The 19,628-nt window shown below is 42.3% G+C and overlaps 2 protein-coding genes across 5 annotated transcripts; one reads left to right on the top strand and one right to left on the bottom strand.

The window, feature by feature from the left end:
* Positions 1–341: 341 nt before the first annotated feature.
* On the bottom strand, positions 342–12,973 carry SETD4 (SET domain containing 4). 4 transcript variants are annotated; one of them, XM_082220521.1, is made up of 12 exons: positions 12,848–12,973; positions 10,933–11,041; positions 9,685–9,770; positions 9,136–9,173; positions 8,140–8,228; positions 6,220–6,652; positions 4,894–5,068; positions 2,852–2,933; positions 2,280–2,360; positions 1,984–2,107; positions 750–1,273; positions 342–462 (listed from the first exon to the last, which is right to left on the bottom strand). In XM_082220521.1, the coding sequence occupies exons 2-11, from the start codon at positions 10,980–10,982 to the stop codon at positions 1,139–1,141; spliced, it is 1,293 nt and encodes a 430-aa protein (XP_082076647.1). In that variant the 5' UTR covers positions 10,983–11,041; positions 12,848–12,973; the 3' UTR covers positions 342–462; positions 750–1,138. The 4 variants fall into 4 exon arrangements, with proteins under 4 accessions (XP_082076647.1, XP_082076644.1, XP_082076646.1 ...); XM_082220518.1 differs by having other exon boundaries at positions 9,685–9,780; XM_082220520.1 differs by lacking the exon at positions 12,848–12,973 and adding an exon at positions 12,450–12,801.
* Positions 12,931–17,128, top strand: LOC309531180 (carbonyl reductase [NADPH] 1-like). Its single transcript, XM_082220537.1, has 4 exons — positions 12,931–13,067; positions 14,232–14,522; positions 15,578–15,685; positions 15,853–17,128. The coding sequence occupies exons 1-4, from the start codon at positions 12,941–12,943 to the stop codon at positions 16,287–16,289; spliced, it is 963 nt and encodes a 320-aa protein (XP_082076663.1). The 5' UTR covers positions 12,931–12,940; the 3' UTR covers positions 16,290–17,128.
* Positions 17,129–19,628: the final 2,500 nt, after the last annotated feature.

A 19,628-nucleotide genomic window follows, 5' to 3' on the forward strand; every position in this document is an offset into this window, starting at 1 on the left:
TGCTTCTAATAGAGGTTTGGCTGGTGGGGATAAAAAGGCCTCTTTTTATCATGGTCTCCCCACAGGCAGGTGCAGCTGACCCCCACCCCTTTGTCCACTTTTAAAGCTGTCTTGTTCCTCCCCACCCCCATTAATGGTAACTCTTAGGATTAACTCTTATGGGTTTGTATTTTCCCCCACCTCCCTTCTATTTTATTAAGCTCCCTTCAGTGGCTTTTAAATTATTTTACTGTGGTACTGTTCTACTCAAATTGTTGCAAGCTGCCTTGTGTCTGCGTTGCCAAGAAAGTGGGGAATACTAAGTTTTATAATTTAAGTAAATAAATAAGCAAGCTGGTGGCTTTTGCCAATAAATAAATAATTTATTATTTATACCCAGTCCATCTGGCTGAGTTGCCCCAGTCACTCCGGGCAGCTTCCAACACATATAAAAACATAATAAAACATCAAACATTAAAAAACCTCCTAGGGGTTTCCAGCTGTAATGCTTTAGGAGATATGAAAAAAAAAGGTTTATAAATGGGTAAAAGCTTAATGGTAAGGATTTGCTGAACTAACAAATTGAAGTGGAATACAAAGAAGGGAGGTATGAGGAGGTCTGGGGAAATAAGCGTAAGGAAGATATATTATGGAAAATTATTTGTTTTTTAACTGTTTTTATGTTGTATTTTGTTTCTTTTTATTTTTTTATTTTTTTCATTGTTATATTTTAAAAAACTTTAATAAATATCTTTTTTATAAAAAAAAACCTCCTGATACAGGGCTGCCTTCAGATGTCTTCTAAGAGTTGCAGTGTTATTTCTCTCCTTGACATCTGATGGGAGGGCATTCCACAGAGCAGGCGCCACTACCGAGAAGGCCCTCTGCCTGGTTCCCTGTAACCTCACTTCTCGCAGGGAGGGAACCGCCAGAAGGCCCTCGGAGCTGGATCTCTACATCCAGGCTGAACAATGTGGTTGGAGATGCTCCTTCAGGTATACAGGGTCAAGGCTGTTTAGAGTTCTAATGGTCAGCACCAACACTTTGAATTGTGCTCAGAAACATACTGGGAGCCAGTACAGATCCTTTACGACTGGTGTTATATGGCACATTGCACACCAGGTATTCTATTCTGTGATGCAACTCTGTTCCAAGGAGGTCAGATTGTGGTGGAATGTGAATGCTGAAGAATCTCCGCTGACATTTGCAAGATCTTTAGGTCTTCTGTACGCAACGCCTCAACCAAAGTTAGCTGGCTTGCAAGATGCTGGCGATCAATTTTTAACAGAGAAATCTGAAAAGTGAAAAGGTAAAAAGATCATTAATAAAATCCTATTGGACAGAAAGAAGCCTGGGGGGGGTTGCCCCCGCCCATGGTCTAAGGTACCCCACCTATGTGTGATGGAGTGTAGAGAACCAATATTCATGGCTCCTGCACAATTATGCAATTATCCATTGAAAACTGTAACAGCCAAGTTACAGATCATAGATTTAGAATAACATTCTTGATAGAAATCCATTAACTAGAGGTATGGTGGGCTCTCCCTTGCTGGAAGTGTACAAGCAGAGGCTAGACAGCCATCAGTGAGGGATGTTCTAACTCTGGATTTCTTGCATCAATGACGAGGAAGATCTACATTGCCAAGAAGTCCCCTTGCAAACTTCATTATTATTATTATTTGCATTTCCTTATCACTTACTACAAAACTGTCTCAAAGTGCTTAGGATTATAGAAGCACACATACAATGCTAGATATATGTAGAGAGAGATAGAGATATATGAGAACTTTAATTAAAATAATTCTATGATACTGTTTTCTATAGAAATTGAACCATCTTCATTTCCGAGTGTTAAGCTATTATGACAGAAATCAGTGTGCGGGATTTTCAGTCTTTTGGGGATCCTATTGCTCTTAAATGCAAGTAGGAAAGGGGTTTTTTCCCCCATGTGAGTTTCACCTCCAGCCCTTGGGTTACAGCAGGCTAATTCATTCTAACAGATACCTTCTGAAGAGCATGCTGGGTCTCCTCTGTCAATGACATACATATTTTTGTTGCGAGATCCAAACTCTTCTTTTCATTCCTCTTTGAAATTACATCTCCAATCAGCACTTTCTTCCAGGAAGTACTACAGTCAATAAACGTAAACACACTTATTGTGTAAACATAATAAATGTAAACACATTTAGGTATTTTGCTTCTGATCCAGCCATCAGACAGCTAAACAAAGTCCAACAATGGCATTCAAGAAATGCAACTTTTGCATTAACGGCCATTTTCAGCAAACATTTGCTACTTACAATTGGTCTGCTTCAAGACATAGCAGCTTGAGAGCAGTAAGAAGTCTCCAAGATGGTCCATCCCAGTCAAACGTCAGATTACTAGAGACGAAAAATAATAAATCATTTTTAAAAGGATCTATATCCAACATATTTTATAATAGCAGCCTCATACCCAGCACCACTTGGGAATTCTAAGCAACTATAAAACTTAGTGCAGTTTTGAAAAGCTCAGTCCCGCCTCTTGATTCAAAATAGCAGAATCCAATTGTACCCTAACTTGGAGGAAAACCTGTTCCTTGTCCTCATGCAAAATATGGTTATGGTATGTCCAAAGTGTACAGACAACTTTCCAAAATACGTAGTACATACTGCATACGTACTGTATATGACACACACATTTATTAATATTAGCACAATTTATAAAAGGATTTTACTTGATTATATTTTATCCAATTTTTGTCTAAGGTTTAACCATGGGAGGCGCCCACTGATCAAAATATCCTAACCTATCTTCTTTGTTGACCTGAAGTTATAAACTAAAATCACAGGGGGGAGGCTATTGCGTTCCAAGATGCATATGCGTACTTAACTCTAAAAAGTTGTTTTCTTGTAAAATTGAAAGTTTCGTATGCCTCTGCTTATCTTCTGGAAGGGTATATTTGAGTAAGGTTTCTGAAGAAAAAAATTTTTTTAAGCAAACAAGTTATGAGAGTTACGGTAACAAAGAAGCCTTTTGTGTGTCTCTAGCACTATTAACTATTAGCATTTCTGCTGAGAATATTTTAGGAAACAAAGCCAAGAACACATTCGCTCTCACTTGTGGCTGGGTGCTCACATAATTTTAGCATGACTGTCTGACTTCACTGGCGTAGGGGGAATCTAGAAACACACACGTGCTGTGGTTGCTTGACTAGAGGAGGAAATGCAGGTTTTCCTTTCCCCAAGAACGGTCATGTCCACACCATACATTTAAAGCACTCTTACAAGTCACTTTAACCATTAGGACATTCCTACAAAGAATCCTGGGAGCTGTAGTTTGTTAAACATGCTGGACAGTGTATTTCTGTGGCAAGCAAACTACAGTTCCCAGGATTATTTTGAGAAATCCATGACTATTATAAAGAGCCATTTAATGTATGGTGTGGATGTGATCAGTGGGAGGGAGAAGGAAATTGTGTGTGTATATATGCTTGTTTAAAATGAATGTATTTTGATGGAATAGAATATGATCATTTTGTGGAGGGTTTGGCAGGTGTACTTTAAGTTGCCTTGTCTCTGAGACTAAAAGCCTTCCCAACACAAACGTATATATATGAATGACATGACTGAGATACCATTCCATCAGAAAAACTTCAAAGAGATTTGCATAAAGCAAAGTTAAAGAAAATACTGATAAAATCAAACTTTAAACACAAGTAGACATAAATAAAATTTATCAGCTGAAGATACAATCTACACTTTAAAAACAAGCATGCACAATAAAATTAAGTGTCTGAGTAAGCTCGCCTCCCCCACCAATAAAAGCCTACATAAAACAAGTGGCTCCAGCCTAGATGTGGAGAGTTGGAAATGAAAAAAAACAACACAAAAGGCAAAACCCTAGCAAAGGAAAACCAAGGAAAAAGGAAAACCAAAAACAAGCTGGCTATTTAAAAACACAATAAAAAGGTGGGGAATCTGCCTATGGCTTAGATTTTCCCTGCCAGCCCTAACCAGAGTGGGGGGGGTTGTTATTATTTAATTGATTTACAATCCAAGTTGAAGCAACAACATTAGCTGCAAAATATAAAAGCTGGCCGCAAAGAGCACACTGCACACAAATACCAAAGCATTAAACAGAGTGTAAACACCAGCAGCTAAAACCTAAAGGACAAACAGATGCCGAGTGGTAGAAAGCTGAGTTTTCTCAACCAATTCCATAGCTAAGCCAAGATGACCATTAGCACTAACAGCAGAGTGCTAGGATAATGTGTGTACCAGGATAATGTCAGCTCTCAACAGCAAAGGATGATGGCATCCCCTTCAGCGATCAAATTCACCTGGCACATTTTGCACCTGGCTATTGGCCACTTGCGACCAAGTGAAGATGCATGCCTGGGGATCCTTGGATTAGTTTTCACACACTAGCAACACATCCTGTGCAATTCTGTTATATCTCATTGGCACAATCAGAATGAATTTCAGCCATCTGGCCCAAAAATGGCAACTTGGCATTCTATTTTGGCGACTAACCCTGGTTTAAGGAGCCATTTGGCACCTAACTTTTATGTCCGAGTTTCTAACTCTGACCCCCATCATTCCCAGAGTTATAAGCCAGAGGTGGGCAGGCTTTGGAGAGGTGTTATACTGCCACTAATAGTTACAAGTAAAGGACAACCTCACTGTGGGCTTATCATTATTCTACTGCACCGTGCATTGCCCTGGTTGATTTTCAAAGGCAGCTCTGCCCAAGACTTGCAAGATGAACTGAAGTCAGGCAGGTACAGTGCACAGCTAGCTGCAAGTGGTAGCTGGAACCCTTAAAAAATGTAGTGGAATTATAAGCTCCGCCCACTGAGTGGCAGGTTGGCCGCCCTAAGCCTCCAGTAAAACTGCATCACCCATCAATGTCAAGATCAAATCTCAAATTTACCTGTCCCAACATGCACACTGCTGTGTGGATTGGAGTTCGCAACAAAACCATATTCGAGAAGCAGGCGCTGATTATCATGTGGGCCATAACAAATAAATACTTCTTTGTATTTCTGACAGCCTGAAAGTGTTCTTATTTCATAACACTTTGTCTTCTCATTAAATGCAGCTTTCACCTTGGAGGAGGAGGAGGGAGGAGAGAATAAGGCAGTTTTATCTGAAAAGAAAGTTCATGAGAACAAACCAAGCCTAAAATGTTTCAAGCTATTTGTGAACCACTCTTCTTCCCAACACCAAGGACAACAGAAAATAGGAGCGTGTGGAAACGGCAAATTTAAATGCCAGTGCTGGAGGAAATGTTGACTGTTTGGTGTCCATCTCTTGATTGTGTGCCGCAAACGGCGCCTTCACATCTTACTCACTTGGAGAGTCCCTGTGTGGTGCAAGGGAATTAGGACCGCAGCTCCTGGCCCATGCATTGAACATGGATGCCTACAAACAGGCAGCTATGTGTGAACTCCTGCATAGCAACTCCATACGATCACAACCACCACCACCCCAATACACACACCATTTTGCGGATAAGCAGCTGTTCATGCAAAGGTGTATTTTTGCCAATGCTCACACAACATGTGGCCAGGCACAGAAGTGTCCAAGGAGTTGGTAAGTTGTCTGCCCTGGTTGGGCATTCCCTGAAGGAGCAGGTGCAGAGTTTGGGGTGCTCCTACATCCAGCTGGGTCACTGGAGGCACAGGCATCCTCAATGGCTAGGAATGCCTTTCTTACTAACTTCTATCGGCAAGACAGCTGCAGCCGTTACTGGGTCAGGTTAGCCCGACCACAGTTGTCCATGCATTTGAAACCTCACAGTCGGTTTGTGCTCCATGTGCCCTTGGGGTTGGTCTGGGGGCTGCAGCTGGTGCAGAACACAACTTCTATCACCCCCGAGCAATGGTCAAGGGGGCCTGGGGCAGATTGTAATTGTAGCTCGAAACAAGTGGAGTGCACCAGGTTGGGGAAGGTTGATCTACTTCAAAGCAGAACATTAAACACAATGAGCCTTCCAACAATTAAAGTACTATAGTCAGCAGAATGACGGATGTCCCTTTTTGCCTTTTACCTGGGCTCTGGCAGAACACTCGAATTAATTTGGGAAAGTATTAAAAGTGGATTTTTTTGTGCAAAACACAGAGAGGAGTAATGAAAGGAGGGTACCTTGAAAGAAGGCATGGCTGGCTGGAACCGTTCGCACTGCACAGTTCAGTTCCTATTGTTCATGCCAATCTCCCACCTCCATATTCTAGAAACCTGGCTTCAATTAGCTTACCTGGACAGCTGGATTGTGATTTAGCAGATCCAAGTAAGGGGCCAAGGCGTATGTATCTGACTCCCTAGAAAAACAGTCCCCCTGAGAATGTTTCATATACACTGTCCTGGTATTGACGGTGCACCAAGCCCACCGAAAGGCACTATAGTTAAAGACAGATGCTACGTCTTCAGAAAACAGAGGCTGTAAGGAGAAGAAAAATGGCTGGGACGAAACAAACAGCTCCTGGACCCGTCTTCTTTGCTCAAGGGCTTTTCTTCTTAAGGGCTCAGGGAAAAGGTTCACTGTTTCTTGCTCCAAACAAACAGGGCAGGTATATGTTTCGGGTAGGAGTTCCAGGTATGGCTTCCACAGAGATTCCTCCTTGCAAGCACACTTTTCTGCGATTAAAAATGTACACAGTGCTGCCAAAGGAGAAATGGGGGGTCTCCATCTAAAGGCAGAAGAAAACATGAGAACCACAAACACTCCTCACTACATGCCTATAGCTTTAAACGACACAGAAAGCTGCTCACGTAGCATTAAGACTTACTTACGTCACCATCGCCCATGCAAATGCTATGAGTAGGGGCAGCCAAGATGGCACCTCCCCGATGTTGCAGACTTTGTGACTCTCAAATACCCCAGCCAGGATGGCCCCAAAGATCAGGGGTAATGGGAGATGTAGTCCACAGCATCTAGAGGGCACTACATTGACTACTCCCACTCCAGAGTAAGCAAATTAACCAGAGGATCCAGTTTGTCCGTGTGCGATGGATGGGCCTTGGGGTCATCCTCACGGACACCCAGAAGCCAGTCGTGGCTGGGCAGAGTGTCAACCACTCAGGAGGCAGAGGAGAGTTAAAAGACGGAAAGTTTAACTGTCAGGTCTTAAATAGGGCTTAGGGTGTGGTAGATTTTAGAAAGGGTTTGTCTGGGAACTAGCTGGGCTTGCTGTAAAAAGACTCAGATGCTTTATGCTGTATAAATATTTCATATTTCATTTAATCAAGGGAAATATTATGTAAGCAGCTGAAGAGGAGAGGACAGAGGGTGAAGAAAGAGCTGGCGAGGGGGGCGCTTTTCACATCCTCTGGACCCCCTAGGAAACTCAGCAAACCTGCTGTACAGTCATACCTCATGTTATGTTTGCTTCATGTTGCAGCTTTTCAGGTTACAAACGTAGCAAACCTGCAAGTGTTTACTTCCAGATTCACTGCGCACGCACACATAGAAGCAATCTGCGTGCTTCGCACACGTGCAGTAGCGGTTTTCTACTTACGGGCTTTTCAGGGTGCGAACAGCACCCCGAAACAGATCACGTTTGTAAGTAGAGGTGCCACTGTACCTGAAATTGGGTGTGGAGAGTGGAACTGAATGGGACATGGCTGTGGGCAGCCTGAGGAAGTACCATCCACCTCGGGCCTGCCCATAAAAAGCAAGCCTAGAGTGAGAGACTAGGGTGATGTCTCTGGCTGCCAGGAACTCTTCTCATTGTGAGACTTTTGTGGGTGAGCCAAGAGTTTGTTTGAACCGTGAGTGAGAACCCGGAGCCTGAGAGGGAAGAAGTGCCAGAAGGAAAATGAACTGATACTCTTGATTTTTATATATTAGCAACTTTGTTTTCAAATAACATTTTTATATCCAACTGTATTTTTGTAATGTTTTGTTTAAGTCATCTGTTGTTGCTTCAGTTTTTTGTACACCACAGAGATATTTTTATTAAGTGGATATACTTTATTTCACTGTTCTTTTCATATACGTGTCTTCAAATATATAGCACCAAATAACTTCTCTATCTGCATGGCTATGCTGAAAGCGATGGAAATGATTCTGATAAGAAAAAGTACAGTGTGAGGAATGCTAAGAGTAGGTTCAAGGGAGAGCTAGGAATTCTTGATAAACAGAATTCAAAATTGTATTAGGGGATTGTAAACTTACTTTATGATGAATTCTCCAAGGTAGCTGCTAAGGACAGTATCAGTGGTGAGCAAGCATTTTTCAGGCAATGAAATAATCAGCTCTTCTGCCTACAATTTTTTAAAAAGAAAGAAATCAGAGTGAACATACTCCCAAATACAAACTGCAATAAGAAATGTCAAAATGCACACATAATTATCACTATTGGGTCAAGGAAAAATATTGCACTGATGAATCCAAGAAAAAATTAGTATGGCCTGTCTGCACCTTAACAAAGAGCATTAACTTCAAAGAGGCTTTTTTTCTTCTTTTTTTTCCAAAAGACTGAAAGTTGTCACTTGAAACAAGACAAGCACTGGACACTTTAGATACTTTAGATACAGACTATATTACTCAACAGAGTGCTGAAAGATTAGTAGCATTGGCAACAAAGAAATATATTTCTGTTCTGATTAATAATTGAGTAAAAACCAGATAAACTATACAGTTTTTAATTGGTTGTCAGCACCTTTCTCCAGTTCTTTAGAAGTTATATTTAGCCATGAATGTGTGACTTGAAGGTCAAAACTTCTACTCTGATTTTTATTGTGGTCAAACCATTACAATATTACCTCAATTTTGTTAATTTCACACACTGAGTATTTCTAGCAAATTCACTACTAGGAGTTGACCACCTCCTATGCCAATTATTTCAGAGAAAGTGGTAAATACCAGCTTTTACCACCTGGGGGAGCAAAATCATTCACAATAACTTGTTCCACAATAAAAATGGTGTTAAGAAATTGGCCATACACCAATCTACAAAGCTCAGAAATAATTATTTTAAAATGGTTGTTCTGTTTACCCCCCACTTCAGAATTTGATTCTGTGAATCCAGTATAGTCTAGTGCAAAGGCAGCTTTAAGACAGTTGTTAATACTATACACAAGGATACCATGGGGGCTGGTAGAGGGAGGGATCTCATATTTTCAATCTGGCCCAGAAGTTGTGCACCAGCCTCTTCTTTGGAATACAAACCTGAAGAGCTTTTGTGGTCATCAATCCTCTTCCTGTCTCTAAAAGACAAAAAAGAGAAAGCTGCAATGAAATTCACTCCTGGTCTCTCCAGAAACTTGCAAATGGTTGTTAACTGGTGGTTCAAGAAAAGAAATGGGGTCGGGGGCAAGAATTCAAAAATGGTTTGTATCTTCACCACCACTAGGTTCCCCAGAGATATGCAGTATTAATTATTTCATTATTTGACTTGTGAAGCACCTCAAGGCAATTTGACATTACAAGAAAAGCATGTATAAAACAATTTCATACACATGCATACTGCATATCTAAATAGACTGCTCAGGCCTCGAGGAAACAAGGCAGAAGGAGGGGGAAGAACACAGAAGAGTTTTAGAAAGCATAAAAACTCATGGAATGTTTAATCAGAATTATAAATAGGGCATGGAAGCTCCTGCCTTCAAACTTTTGCCGCGGAGGCATCCCAGCTGTCCCTGGATCACCTGTAGTTTCAAACACAAACAAAACACTCAAATACAGCTGAGGTTTGTTATAAAAGTATTATATCATTACCTGAAAATTGTGTTGGCCGTAATTTATTATCTTCATAGCCTCTTTCTTTCAGCCATTTCTTTAGCAGCACATATTCGTCTTTGTGGCTAAGATTTACTGAAACCATTATACAGAAATTATTGTACTATGGCATTCTTTCATTAATGCTGATTCACCAAAAGATGTTTTTCACAGCAACATAACTACTATACATGCAAATCACAACACTGGGGAAAAATGGATGCCATGAAAGTACTTTGGCTTAGTGGAATAAACAGAATAACTTGGCAGTACAGTAGCAGGACTGCGCTCCTCCCTGATAAAACTATTGTATCAATGTTACCCTATACACAGGAAAAAATAGGGGATAGGAATTCCATCTTCCTATCTGCACTATACAATGTGCATTGGGGTGCACTAATCACTTAGGCTGCAATCCTTAGCACACCAGACATCAGAGTACATCCAACTGAACACAGTGAGGCCCGCTGCTCAGAAAACATGTATAGGAGCATGTTGTTACACTGTGTTGGCTCAATGGCTTTTATGAACATTAAGCCCAGTTGCAATACTGAATTAACTATTCCCCCACTCCTAAGCTAGTGTTGTTTTCCCATTTCACTGATAAAAAAAATTCAGTAACAATATGACACCCTGGTTTGTAAGAATGTAAATGTTTTGTATTACAAATCCCATTAAGTGTCCTGGCTTAGGTTAAACGTCTTCCATTTGGGGAAGGCCACAGCAGGTGGCGCTGTGGGTTAAACCACAGAGCCTAGGACTTGCCAATCAGAAGGTCGGTGGTTCGAATTCCCGCGACAGGGTGAGCTCCTGTTGCTCTGTCCCAGCTCCTGCCAACCTAGCAGTTTGAAAGCACATCAAACTGCAAGTAGATAAATAGGTACCGCTCCGGCGGGAAAGTAAACGGTGTTTCCGTGTACTGCTCTGGTTCGCCAGAAGCAGCTTAGTCATGCTGGCCACATGACCCGGAAGCTGTATGCCGGCTCCCTCGGCCAATAAAGCAAGATGAGTGCCGCAACCCCAGAGTCGGCCACGACTGGACCTAAAGGTCAGGGGTCCCTTTACCTTTACCTAGGCTAAATGCTGGAATGCTACATCTCAAAGCATCCATTGGCCCAGCATGTGTTAAGATAGGACTTTAGGTAACTTTGTAATCTTCACTTTTAGGCTTTGCTTAGCTTTCCGAGGTTTGAGGGTGCCTTAATAATAAAAGGCCTTGAAACAAACAAACAAACAAAAACACATTACCACCACATAAAGACAAACTTCTCGATTGTTTTCTTCGCCTCTTTCGACATGTTCGACCTTTACTCTTCTTCATGTTAATCAAAGGCCTTCAGATTCTGTACATCAAATTCTGCATGGAAACAAAATGCATTTCTTACAGTAGGTTTTTTCAGTTGCTATAGATACAAATATGTTTTACACCATGATAATGTTGGGGGAAAACTTTCATGGCCAACACACTCATAAATGGCTTAACACAAAAAACATCAAATGTGCAAAGAAACAGGGAACAAAAATCTCATCCTCTTGCATCCACTGAACTAACTCATTTTGGAACAGACCAACAATAGCTGACTAGTTTGCTGGTTGCCTATCTTCATATTGCCAAAACAGAGTCATGAGGGAGGCATTGGTAGGCTTTGGTGACCCCACAAGGTTTGAGGAAGTACAAACAAAAACAAACAAAAACCCCACAACTATTGTGGGAGGGAGAGGTTCTAAGGGGATGGGTGGGGAGGAAAAACAGAAAACAGCCAATAAACACAGACTGTGTAAAGCAGGCATGGCCAAACTTGGCCCTCCAGATGTTGTGGGACTACAATTCCCATAATCCCTGACCACTGGTCCTGTTAGCTAGGGATGAGGAGAGCTGTAGTCCCAAAACATCTGGAAGGCCAAGTTTGGCCGTACCTGGTGTAAAGCATGCACTGAGATCTATCAGAGTGGGCTTAAAAGTTCCATACTGTATTAAGTTGTTCTCTAAAAATCTGCCCCAAGTTAAGATATACTGCAAAGTAGTTCATCACATATTTGGTGACAGCTGCACTGCATGTGGGTTTACTGTCGGCAAAAATATTAAGCGTTTCCAACCATAACTGTATTTCCAAAACTAATTTCTGAACATATAAAATGAGACTATTCATCTAGCTATTGGCTAGCTCTTGCCATCAAATACCAGCTGCTGGGGGCCAAAAGCAGGACAGGGTTTTGGCCTTTAACCCCTACTTGTAGGATTGAAAGAGGGCAACTGACAGGCCACTGTAGAAAGGAGAATTAGAGACAGCCTTAGTCTGAGGACCATTATTAGTGGAGGGAATCCATAAATATGGGGGGGGGGGGTTACAAAGAAGCAGAAGCAAATCCTCATTTATTATTCCCTCATTTCACTACGATCATAAACACACGAAGACCAATCCTATATATTATATAACAGTGCTTTTTTCTGTTAAAAAAAAAGTTTAGGTACTCTCATTTTGACTCAAGAGAATCACCATTTTATAGTTCAAATCGGGGGAAATAAATACAGTACATGGACAAAAGTACAACGATTCACAAAATGTTTAGGGCTATGCGTAGCCCTGCCTGCTCCTAGGAAAAAAGCACTGCATCCAACAGAGCTCCCGCCTATGTAAAAACAGCACATGACCAATGCTGCAACACAGAGCGACGCAGCCTTGCAGAGACGTCTGCATTGGGATTTGCTGCCTCCCTAAGGAACAAGCCGCGCGGCATCTCAGCGCACAGGCAACTCCACTCACCGAGCCCCCCGCAGTCCCCCGGGCCCCTTAGCGGTTGCCGCGCTTCTCCCTTCGGCTGCCACCGCCCCCAAAACTCTCGCGGGCTCCTTTCCCAGGCTGCAAGTGGCCGGAAGAGGCGGGCCTTGTCCTTCCACGGCAGCCGCCTGTCGGCCAATCCCCTGGCGATTCGAGAGAAAGGGTCGAACGAGCGCCGCTTCCCATTGGGCGGAGAATAAAAAAAGCGCACGCTTTCCTCCTTCACCCCAGCAGCTGCGTCGTCGATTCTGGGGATCCCCGCTTAGAACAGGCGCAGCTCTTTAAGGCAACCCGATATAGTTGGAAGTCGAGCAGCTTTGCTCGCCTGGTTTCCGCAAAGGTCTTTCGCGCTAATCCTACATTATAACGCTTGTTTTCCTAACCTGTAGCCGCGCAGCGACACTAAGGAATTTATTTGTCGCTGGGTGGTGTTGGCGCCTCTGGATCCTAATGCATTCAGCGAGTGCGTCGGTTATATGCGGGGTGTGGCTACTGGGAAGGTTGCAGCCACACGATTATGCTCTGTTCCAGGGAGCATTTTGCAGAACTGCCCTTGTTCATTTTTATTTTATTTTTTTGGCTGCTCTAGGGTGCAGCGTCACGGTAGGGAGTGGCTTGTAGCTGTACAGTAACGCGAGAAGTTTCCTTGGGGAAGTCCAGCCAGATGGGCGGGGTATAAATAATAAATTATTTTGTTATTATTACTGACCCTGAACCTTCTTTCTTTGTAGTCAGATATCTGTTCTATGTTTCGAGTTACGCCACTGAGAGATGTGCTTTTGACCAGAATGGGTGCAAAGTGATAACAGTAGAAAGCATGTTGCCAGTTTCGTGCTTTCGGCTTCCCCTCCTGCATTGCACGACTGCATTTGTAACTGAAAGGTCTTTTTCTTCCCCCTTCGTTGGGCCTCCCTGCTCACGCTTAGGTTACCCCGTTGCAAGGTTATGGCGATCTAAAGCGGTGCTTCCCAAACTTTTGGGGGCCACTGCTCCCTTGGTTGCATAAACACATCCTCAATGCGCGCTGCCCTACGCTGTGAACAGCATTTTTTCAGAAGAGCGGTTTGCACGACCCACTAAGGAAGATAACACAGTAAAACTCAAACCAGTAAAAATAAATAGCATATTAATTGAAAAGCTAATCCAAACTAGTTTAATTAACTCAACAAAGTGGGTGAAGATGCAGTGGTGCCAGTGTGATAGTTGTTTACACCTCCAGTGCCACCCCTGCCACCCACTTGCCTCTTTGAACCCCCCCCCCCCCATGGGTACAGCCCACTTTGGAAACCACTAATTTAAAATGTAGATGGGTTTAATGTTGACTCATGACACAGGGTATTTGATCAATAAAGATCTTAAGTCAGTGCCATGGCTAAACTGTGCTTTGGCTCATAACTGGTGCCATGGCTTACAATGCAAAAAAGCAGCCCAATGCAGTTTTCTTGAAGCACAGTCCTGTGTCTGTCTACTCAGAAGCAAGGCCCACTCAGTTCACTAAGACTTACATCTAGGTAGGTGTTATAAGATTGCAACTTGGGACTCTGCATAGGTTCCAAAGTGGTGTACTAGTTTATTATTTTTTAGCTTTTCAAGCAGCTCACAAGGGGTAATTTATAGAACCAAAATCACACAAAATTAAAATAAAAGCCATTCAATGCTATTGTTGCAAAAGGTTTGATAGAATCTTTTTAGCAGTGAATAAATTAACCATCTCATTCTTTTTGATATGAATGTTCCTTTTGAGTTACTTTGAAATTTGCTTGGCAGGGAGAATGTCTAGTACTCCAGTAGCTGTGGTGACTGGATCCAACAAAGGCATTGGGCTGGCCATCGTGCGGGCTCTATGCAAGAAGTTCACTGGGGATGTTTACCTAACAGCCCGGGACATCCAGCGGGGCAAGGAGGCAGTGGCCAAGCTTCAAGAAGAAGGGCTGAAGCCACAGTTCCACCAGCTGGACATCACTGATCTGCAGAGTATTCAAACCCTCCGTGATTTTTTGAAGGAGAAGTATGGAGGATTAAATGTGCTGGTCAACAATGCAGGGATTGCTTTCAAAGGTAAAATACATTTATAGTCTTTGGCTGCAATCATGCAGTCTGGCTGCAAGTTAACTCTGCTTCAGGCTCCAGCCTTTGTCATTTTCTCTCTTGGTGAGTGGATGTCTGTCACTTTCTGGTACTTCCTCACTTTAATTGCCTGGTTACCTGCACTATGAACAGGTTGCTAGGAAGAATTGTCCAGAGTAATAGGCAGAGCATTTCTAATTGTCAGCCGCAGAGTGTGGTGGAGCAGCATAGCCATACCCACAGTGCTTCTCATGTAGGCTGGGATAGAAGTTGAGGGGAGCAGGGGAAAAGTCTAAACTGGCATAGGAATCAGGTCCAGTGCCATATAGTGATGGGAGAGGCGCTGGATCCTGGTCCGACTCAGCCCCGTTGCTAGTAAGGCTTTTTGTGGGACATCAGCTGTGGGAATCCTGTCAGTGGTACTTCCAGTGGGCTGATTGGAAAGCTCTATGCTGGAAGAGAGAGGCTGGTGCCATCTCAAGGGTAGAGGCTGGCCGAGCTGTTTTGGATCAGGTGGACCTCTGCTTCAGCCAAACCCCCTTCTTCCCCCAGTGGGTCAGATGTGACAAGGGGGTTGGATTGCAACTTAAGGTTCTCTAGCTTCTGCTACTTGAAATACGCTTTTTGATAAGATCGCAGTTCACACATTAAATCATTTTAGATTTGATTTTTAAAAGTTCATTTAAAGCCTCACTGAGACATTTCCTAACAATGGTGATTGGAAACTGTATTTTGGCATGATGTATGCCATTTGCTGTGCTTACTAATAAAACCTAGTTAAGTATTATTGTGTGATCACCTTTCCAGTTCACTTTTGGGTGGACCCCTTCTAATACTTTATTTGTAATGGTGTGCCATATCATCTGGATATAGTATTTTTTCTTATAAACTATTTATTTGTTTTATTGATGTTTAATCTCACCCTTTAAAAAGAAACTTTTCTCGTGAATATTCAAAATAACTCTAAACTAATGAAGAAACAAAAGCAGGATTTTACAAAGTTTATATTTTCATAATGTCCATTCTGCTTTTTGTTTGGCAAAAAGTTGCAGATACAACTCCATTTGCTATACAAGCGGAAGTCACACTGCGAACAAACTTTTTTGCAACGAGGGATATTTGCAGAGAATTGCTACCACTGATGAAACCTAATGGTAAGTGCTCCACACTGACTTCAGGGGAAAATACATTAAGATTTAGACTGTAACCCTATGCACACTTACCTGGGATCAAGGCCTATTGAACTCAACATGAGGTGGGGTGGAGGCAACAAGCTTAACTAAGGCTAGTTTCTTCTCCTTAACGTTTTCCCTTTTAATAGGCAGAGTGGTGAACGTATCTAGCATGTGCGGGGCTTCAGCATTGTCCCAATGCAGCCAAGACTTGCAGCAGAAGTTTCGGAGTGACACAATCACTGAAGAGGAACTAGTGAAACTCATGGAAAAATTTGTAGAAGACACCAAGAAAGGAGTGCATGAGAAGGAGGGTTGGCCAAGTACAGCTTATGGCGTATCCAAAACCGGATTAACGGTTCTGTCCAGAATTCAGGCAAGGCGCCTGAATGAGACGAGGAAAGGTGATGGTATTCTCCTGAATGCCTGTTGCCCTGGGTGGGTCAGGACTGACATGGCAGGTCCCAGAGCCCCAAAATCTCCTGATGAGGGAGCTGAGACTCCAGTGTATTTGGCCCTTTTGCCCCCGGGAGCCGATGGGCCCCACGGGCAGTATGTTAGTGAAAAGAAAGTGCAGAAGTGGTAGTTGTTCAGTGTACACTGAATAATGCATTTGCATTGTTACTACTAACTTGATTACTAGCAGTAATAATGAAAATGCAGATGTGGGCTCTTCCACTGGGATCTGCTGTAACAGTCGTGGCAGGCTCCCATGCAAGGGAAGAAAGTGTTTCATAAATGCATCATATTGTCTGTTAAGCGCCTGTGCAAATAACTATTTTGGTTTGGTGTGTGCATGTGGCAGTTTGTGAGCATCTTTTTGCTACATTTGCTCTTCCCCGGATTTGGGAAGCTGTCTTGGCTTAATATGTATTTTCCAGCTATTTTGAATTATTTTTGTTTCACAATGAGTGAAAACCATTTGCTTTTTGAATTTTAAATTGTGTATACATGATTTTCTCTCTTGTGCAAGTCTGTTTTATTTAATACAGAAATCAAGCCATTACAGCCTTTACTGCAAATATGAATGCATGAAATCAGTAAAATGAACATGATGGCTTATCAAATATAATTTGGGCTGCTGTTGTGGGGAGGGTGCACGTGGGCTGTATAAAGAGAACAAATTTGCACTCTTAAACCCCTAGAAATCATTCACTCCACTGTTAGCATGGTGGGACATATCCTCCAAGATCAGGAAAACACGAAGGATCATTTTTATACATTATGTAAGTGTTAGAAAATAAAAGTTGAATACTTTCTTTGTAAAAGGATCTCTTAATACCCATACAAATGAAACTGAAACTAATATTCCTGGATCTTTGTTTCTGATTAATAAAAATGTCTTCTAAACAATATACATGCATGCATTTTCATATGTTTGATGATAAAGCACATATTTAAAAATAAAAGGCTTGATCATGTTTACCTCTGGTTTTTTGTTATATTTTAAGGGGTCTGCATAAAGCAGAAGGGGAGAGATGCACTTATCCTGTATTGTTTTGTTTTTAAAAATTATACAAGTGATGGGGAAAATTGTGTTTTCTACATATAAATGATCTTATGAATGCCATATTATACAGAGCCATCTCAGTGACAATGGAAACACTACCTGTGGGAATAATTTCACCAGCAGTGCTGTACCTTCTTCTCCTGCTCAGTGCCAATAGACTGCAATGATTTTTTAAAAACCAATAATACTTAGGCATTATTTTTTGAATAATCAATTAATTTTAATTTTGAATCTTGAGAAGTTGACCTATCATCATACACAGTATGATAGGAATCACTTCTCCAAGTACTTGCCAAAACAGTACCATCCACACACAAGAAATAAGTAGCAGTTAGCTTGGGGAAAACAAGATTTGCAAAAGTGGGCTGAGGTGGGGGGGCTCAGTGGAGAAAATAGGCCAATGGGAACTTAAGTGGACATAATGCTGACAAATGGAGGTGGCGACTAGAATCCTGAAGTGGAATAGTCCATATGGCAACATTTAGCTGCAGATCCCACTTCCCAAGCAATGAAATGCAGGAGCATGTTTTGTTCGTTTTGGTAAGCCTCCTTTTCTAGACTAATTTGGCAGCCCCACCTGCCCTCCCTTCTTACACACAGCCAGGGGCTGACTGGACCTGTGACTGGCTTTGACCCTACTGCTGGGCTCCATGATCACTGCAGATGCTGACAGCAGTCCAAAATTAAAAGATGCCTGCTCCTTGGGAGAAAAGTGATGACAAACCTAGACAGCACCTCAAAAAGCAGAGACATCACCTTGCCAACAAAGGTCCATATAGTTAAAGCTATGGTTTTCCCAGTAGTGATGTGTGGAAGTGAGAGCAGGACCATAAAGAAGGCTGATCACCAAAGAATTGATGCTTTTGAATTATGGTGCTGGAGGAGACTCTTGAGAGTCCCATGGACTGCAAGAAGATCAAACCTATGCATTCTGAAGGAAATCAGCCCTGAGTGTTCACTGGAAGGACAGATCGTGAAGCTGAGGCTCCAGTACTTTGGCCACCTCATGAGAAGAGAAGACTCCCTGGAAAAGACCCTGATGTTGGGAAAGATTGAGGGCACAAGGAGAAGGGGACGACAGAGGACGAGATGGTTAGACACTGTTCTTGAAGCTACTAACATGAGTTTGACCAAACTGCGAGAGGCAGTGGAAGACAGGAGTGCCTGGCGTGCTCTGGTCCATGGGGTCACAAAGAGTCAGACACGACTAAACAACAACAACTGCTCGGCTGCCCTCCCAGTCCCTTTGGGCACCACCCATGGCTGCTTCTGCTAGTACAAGATGAAGCACCCAATTTTCATCAATTGTACCACTACCTACTCGCCCTGCAGCCCTCTGTGCCATAACCCACACTTTTGTAGAAGATCTGGCAACTTTCAGCAGCACAGGGGGCTGCAGTGAAATAAGGAGATGAGCTTGGATAAGCAAAAGTGCTTTCCATAATCTCAACTCTTACGCTCACGTATTTTTATTTTCTTCTCATTTTAGTTACAGTACTGTACTTCTCTATAGGTTTCCCTTTACTGACTTCCTCTGTTGCTTCATGTCAGATTTCAACTTCTAGCCGCTATTCAACTTCATGGCCTTGGTGCTTCTTATCTTTGTTCCTTTTCCTCTATTCTCCTTAGCCGCTTGGTTTGCCAACCACAAATCTTCTGTTTAGACCTCCCTTCCTCTGTGCTAGTTTCTGTCTTCAAGGTTTATTTCTTGTGCTAACTTCTTCCCTAAGTAATTATTTTGTACAGTGGTGCCCCGCAAGACGAAATTAATTCGTTCCGCAATTTTTGCCGTCTAACGAATTTTTCTTCTTGCGAAGCACGGTTTAAACGGCTTAACAAAGTCGCAAGACGTTTTCGTCTTGCGAAGCAAGCGCATAGGGGAATTCGTCTTGCGAGGCAAATCGCGAATGAAAAAACCTTTCGTCTAGCGAGTTTTTTGTCTTGCGAGGCATTCGTCTTGCGGGGCACCACTGTATTTTTATGTTGTGAACCACTCTGTGATCTTCAGATGAAGGGCAGTGTACAAATTTAATAAATAATAATAAACTCGTTCTCTCTATTGCATTGTCCCCACCACCACCACTTTCTTCCTATGCCTAGGCTAATGCATGCACTCTCTCTTTCTTCTTTTTACTTTGTTCAATCTTTGCAAAGTTTCCACACTCCCTCCAATTCCTCCTTCCCTTCTTTTCTTATTTTGAAAAATAAAACCCAGTACAAGTTCCTGTTTTCAGGCTCACCACTAAATACAGTAATAATAATGGTGAGCCTGCAAGCAGGAACTTATATTGGGTTGTTGTTGTTGTTGTTGTTTTTTACAGCACCAAACACATATTAGCCACATTGTAAATTATGAATTATAATGAATTTGACACATGATATGAATTGTACCATTTTTAGCTTGTTTACACATAG

This window comes from Podarcis vaucheri, assembly GCF_965113315.1.
Source record: "Podarcis vaucheri genome assembly, chromosome: 4".
Taxonomy (NCBI): Eukaryota; Metazoa; Chordata; class Lepidosauria; order Squamata; family Lacertidae; genus Podarcis; species Podarcis vaucheri.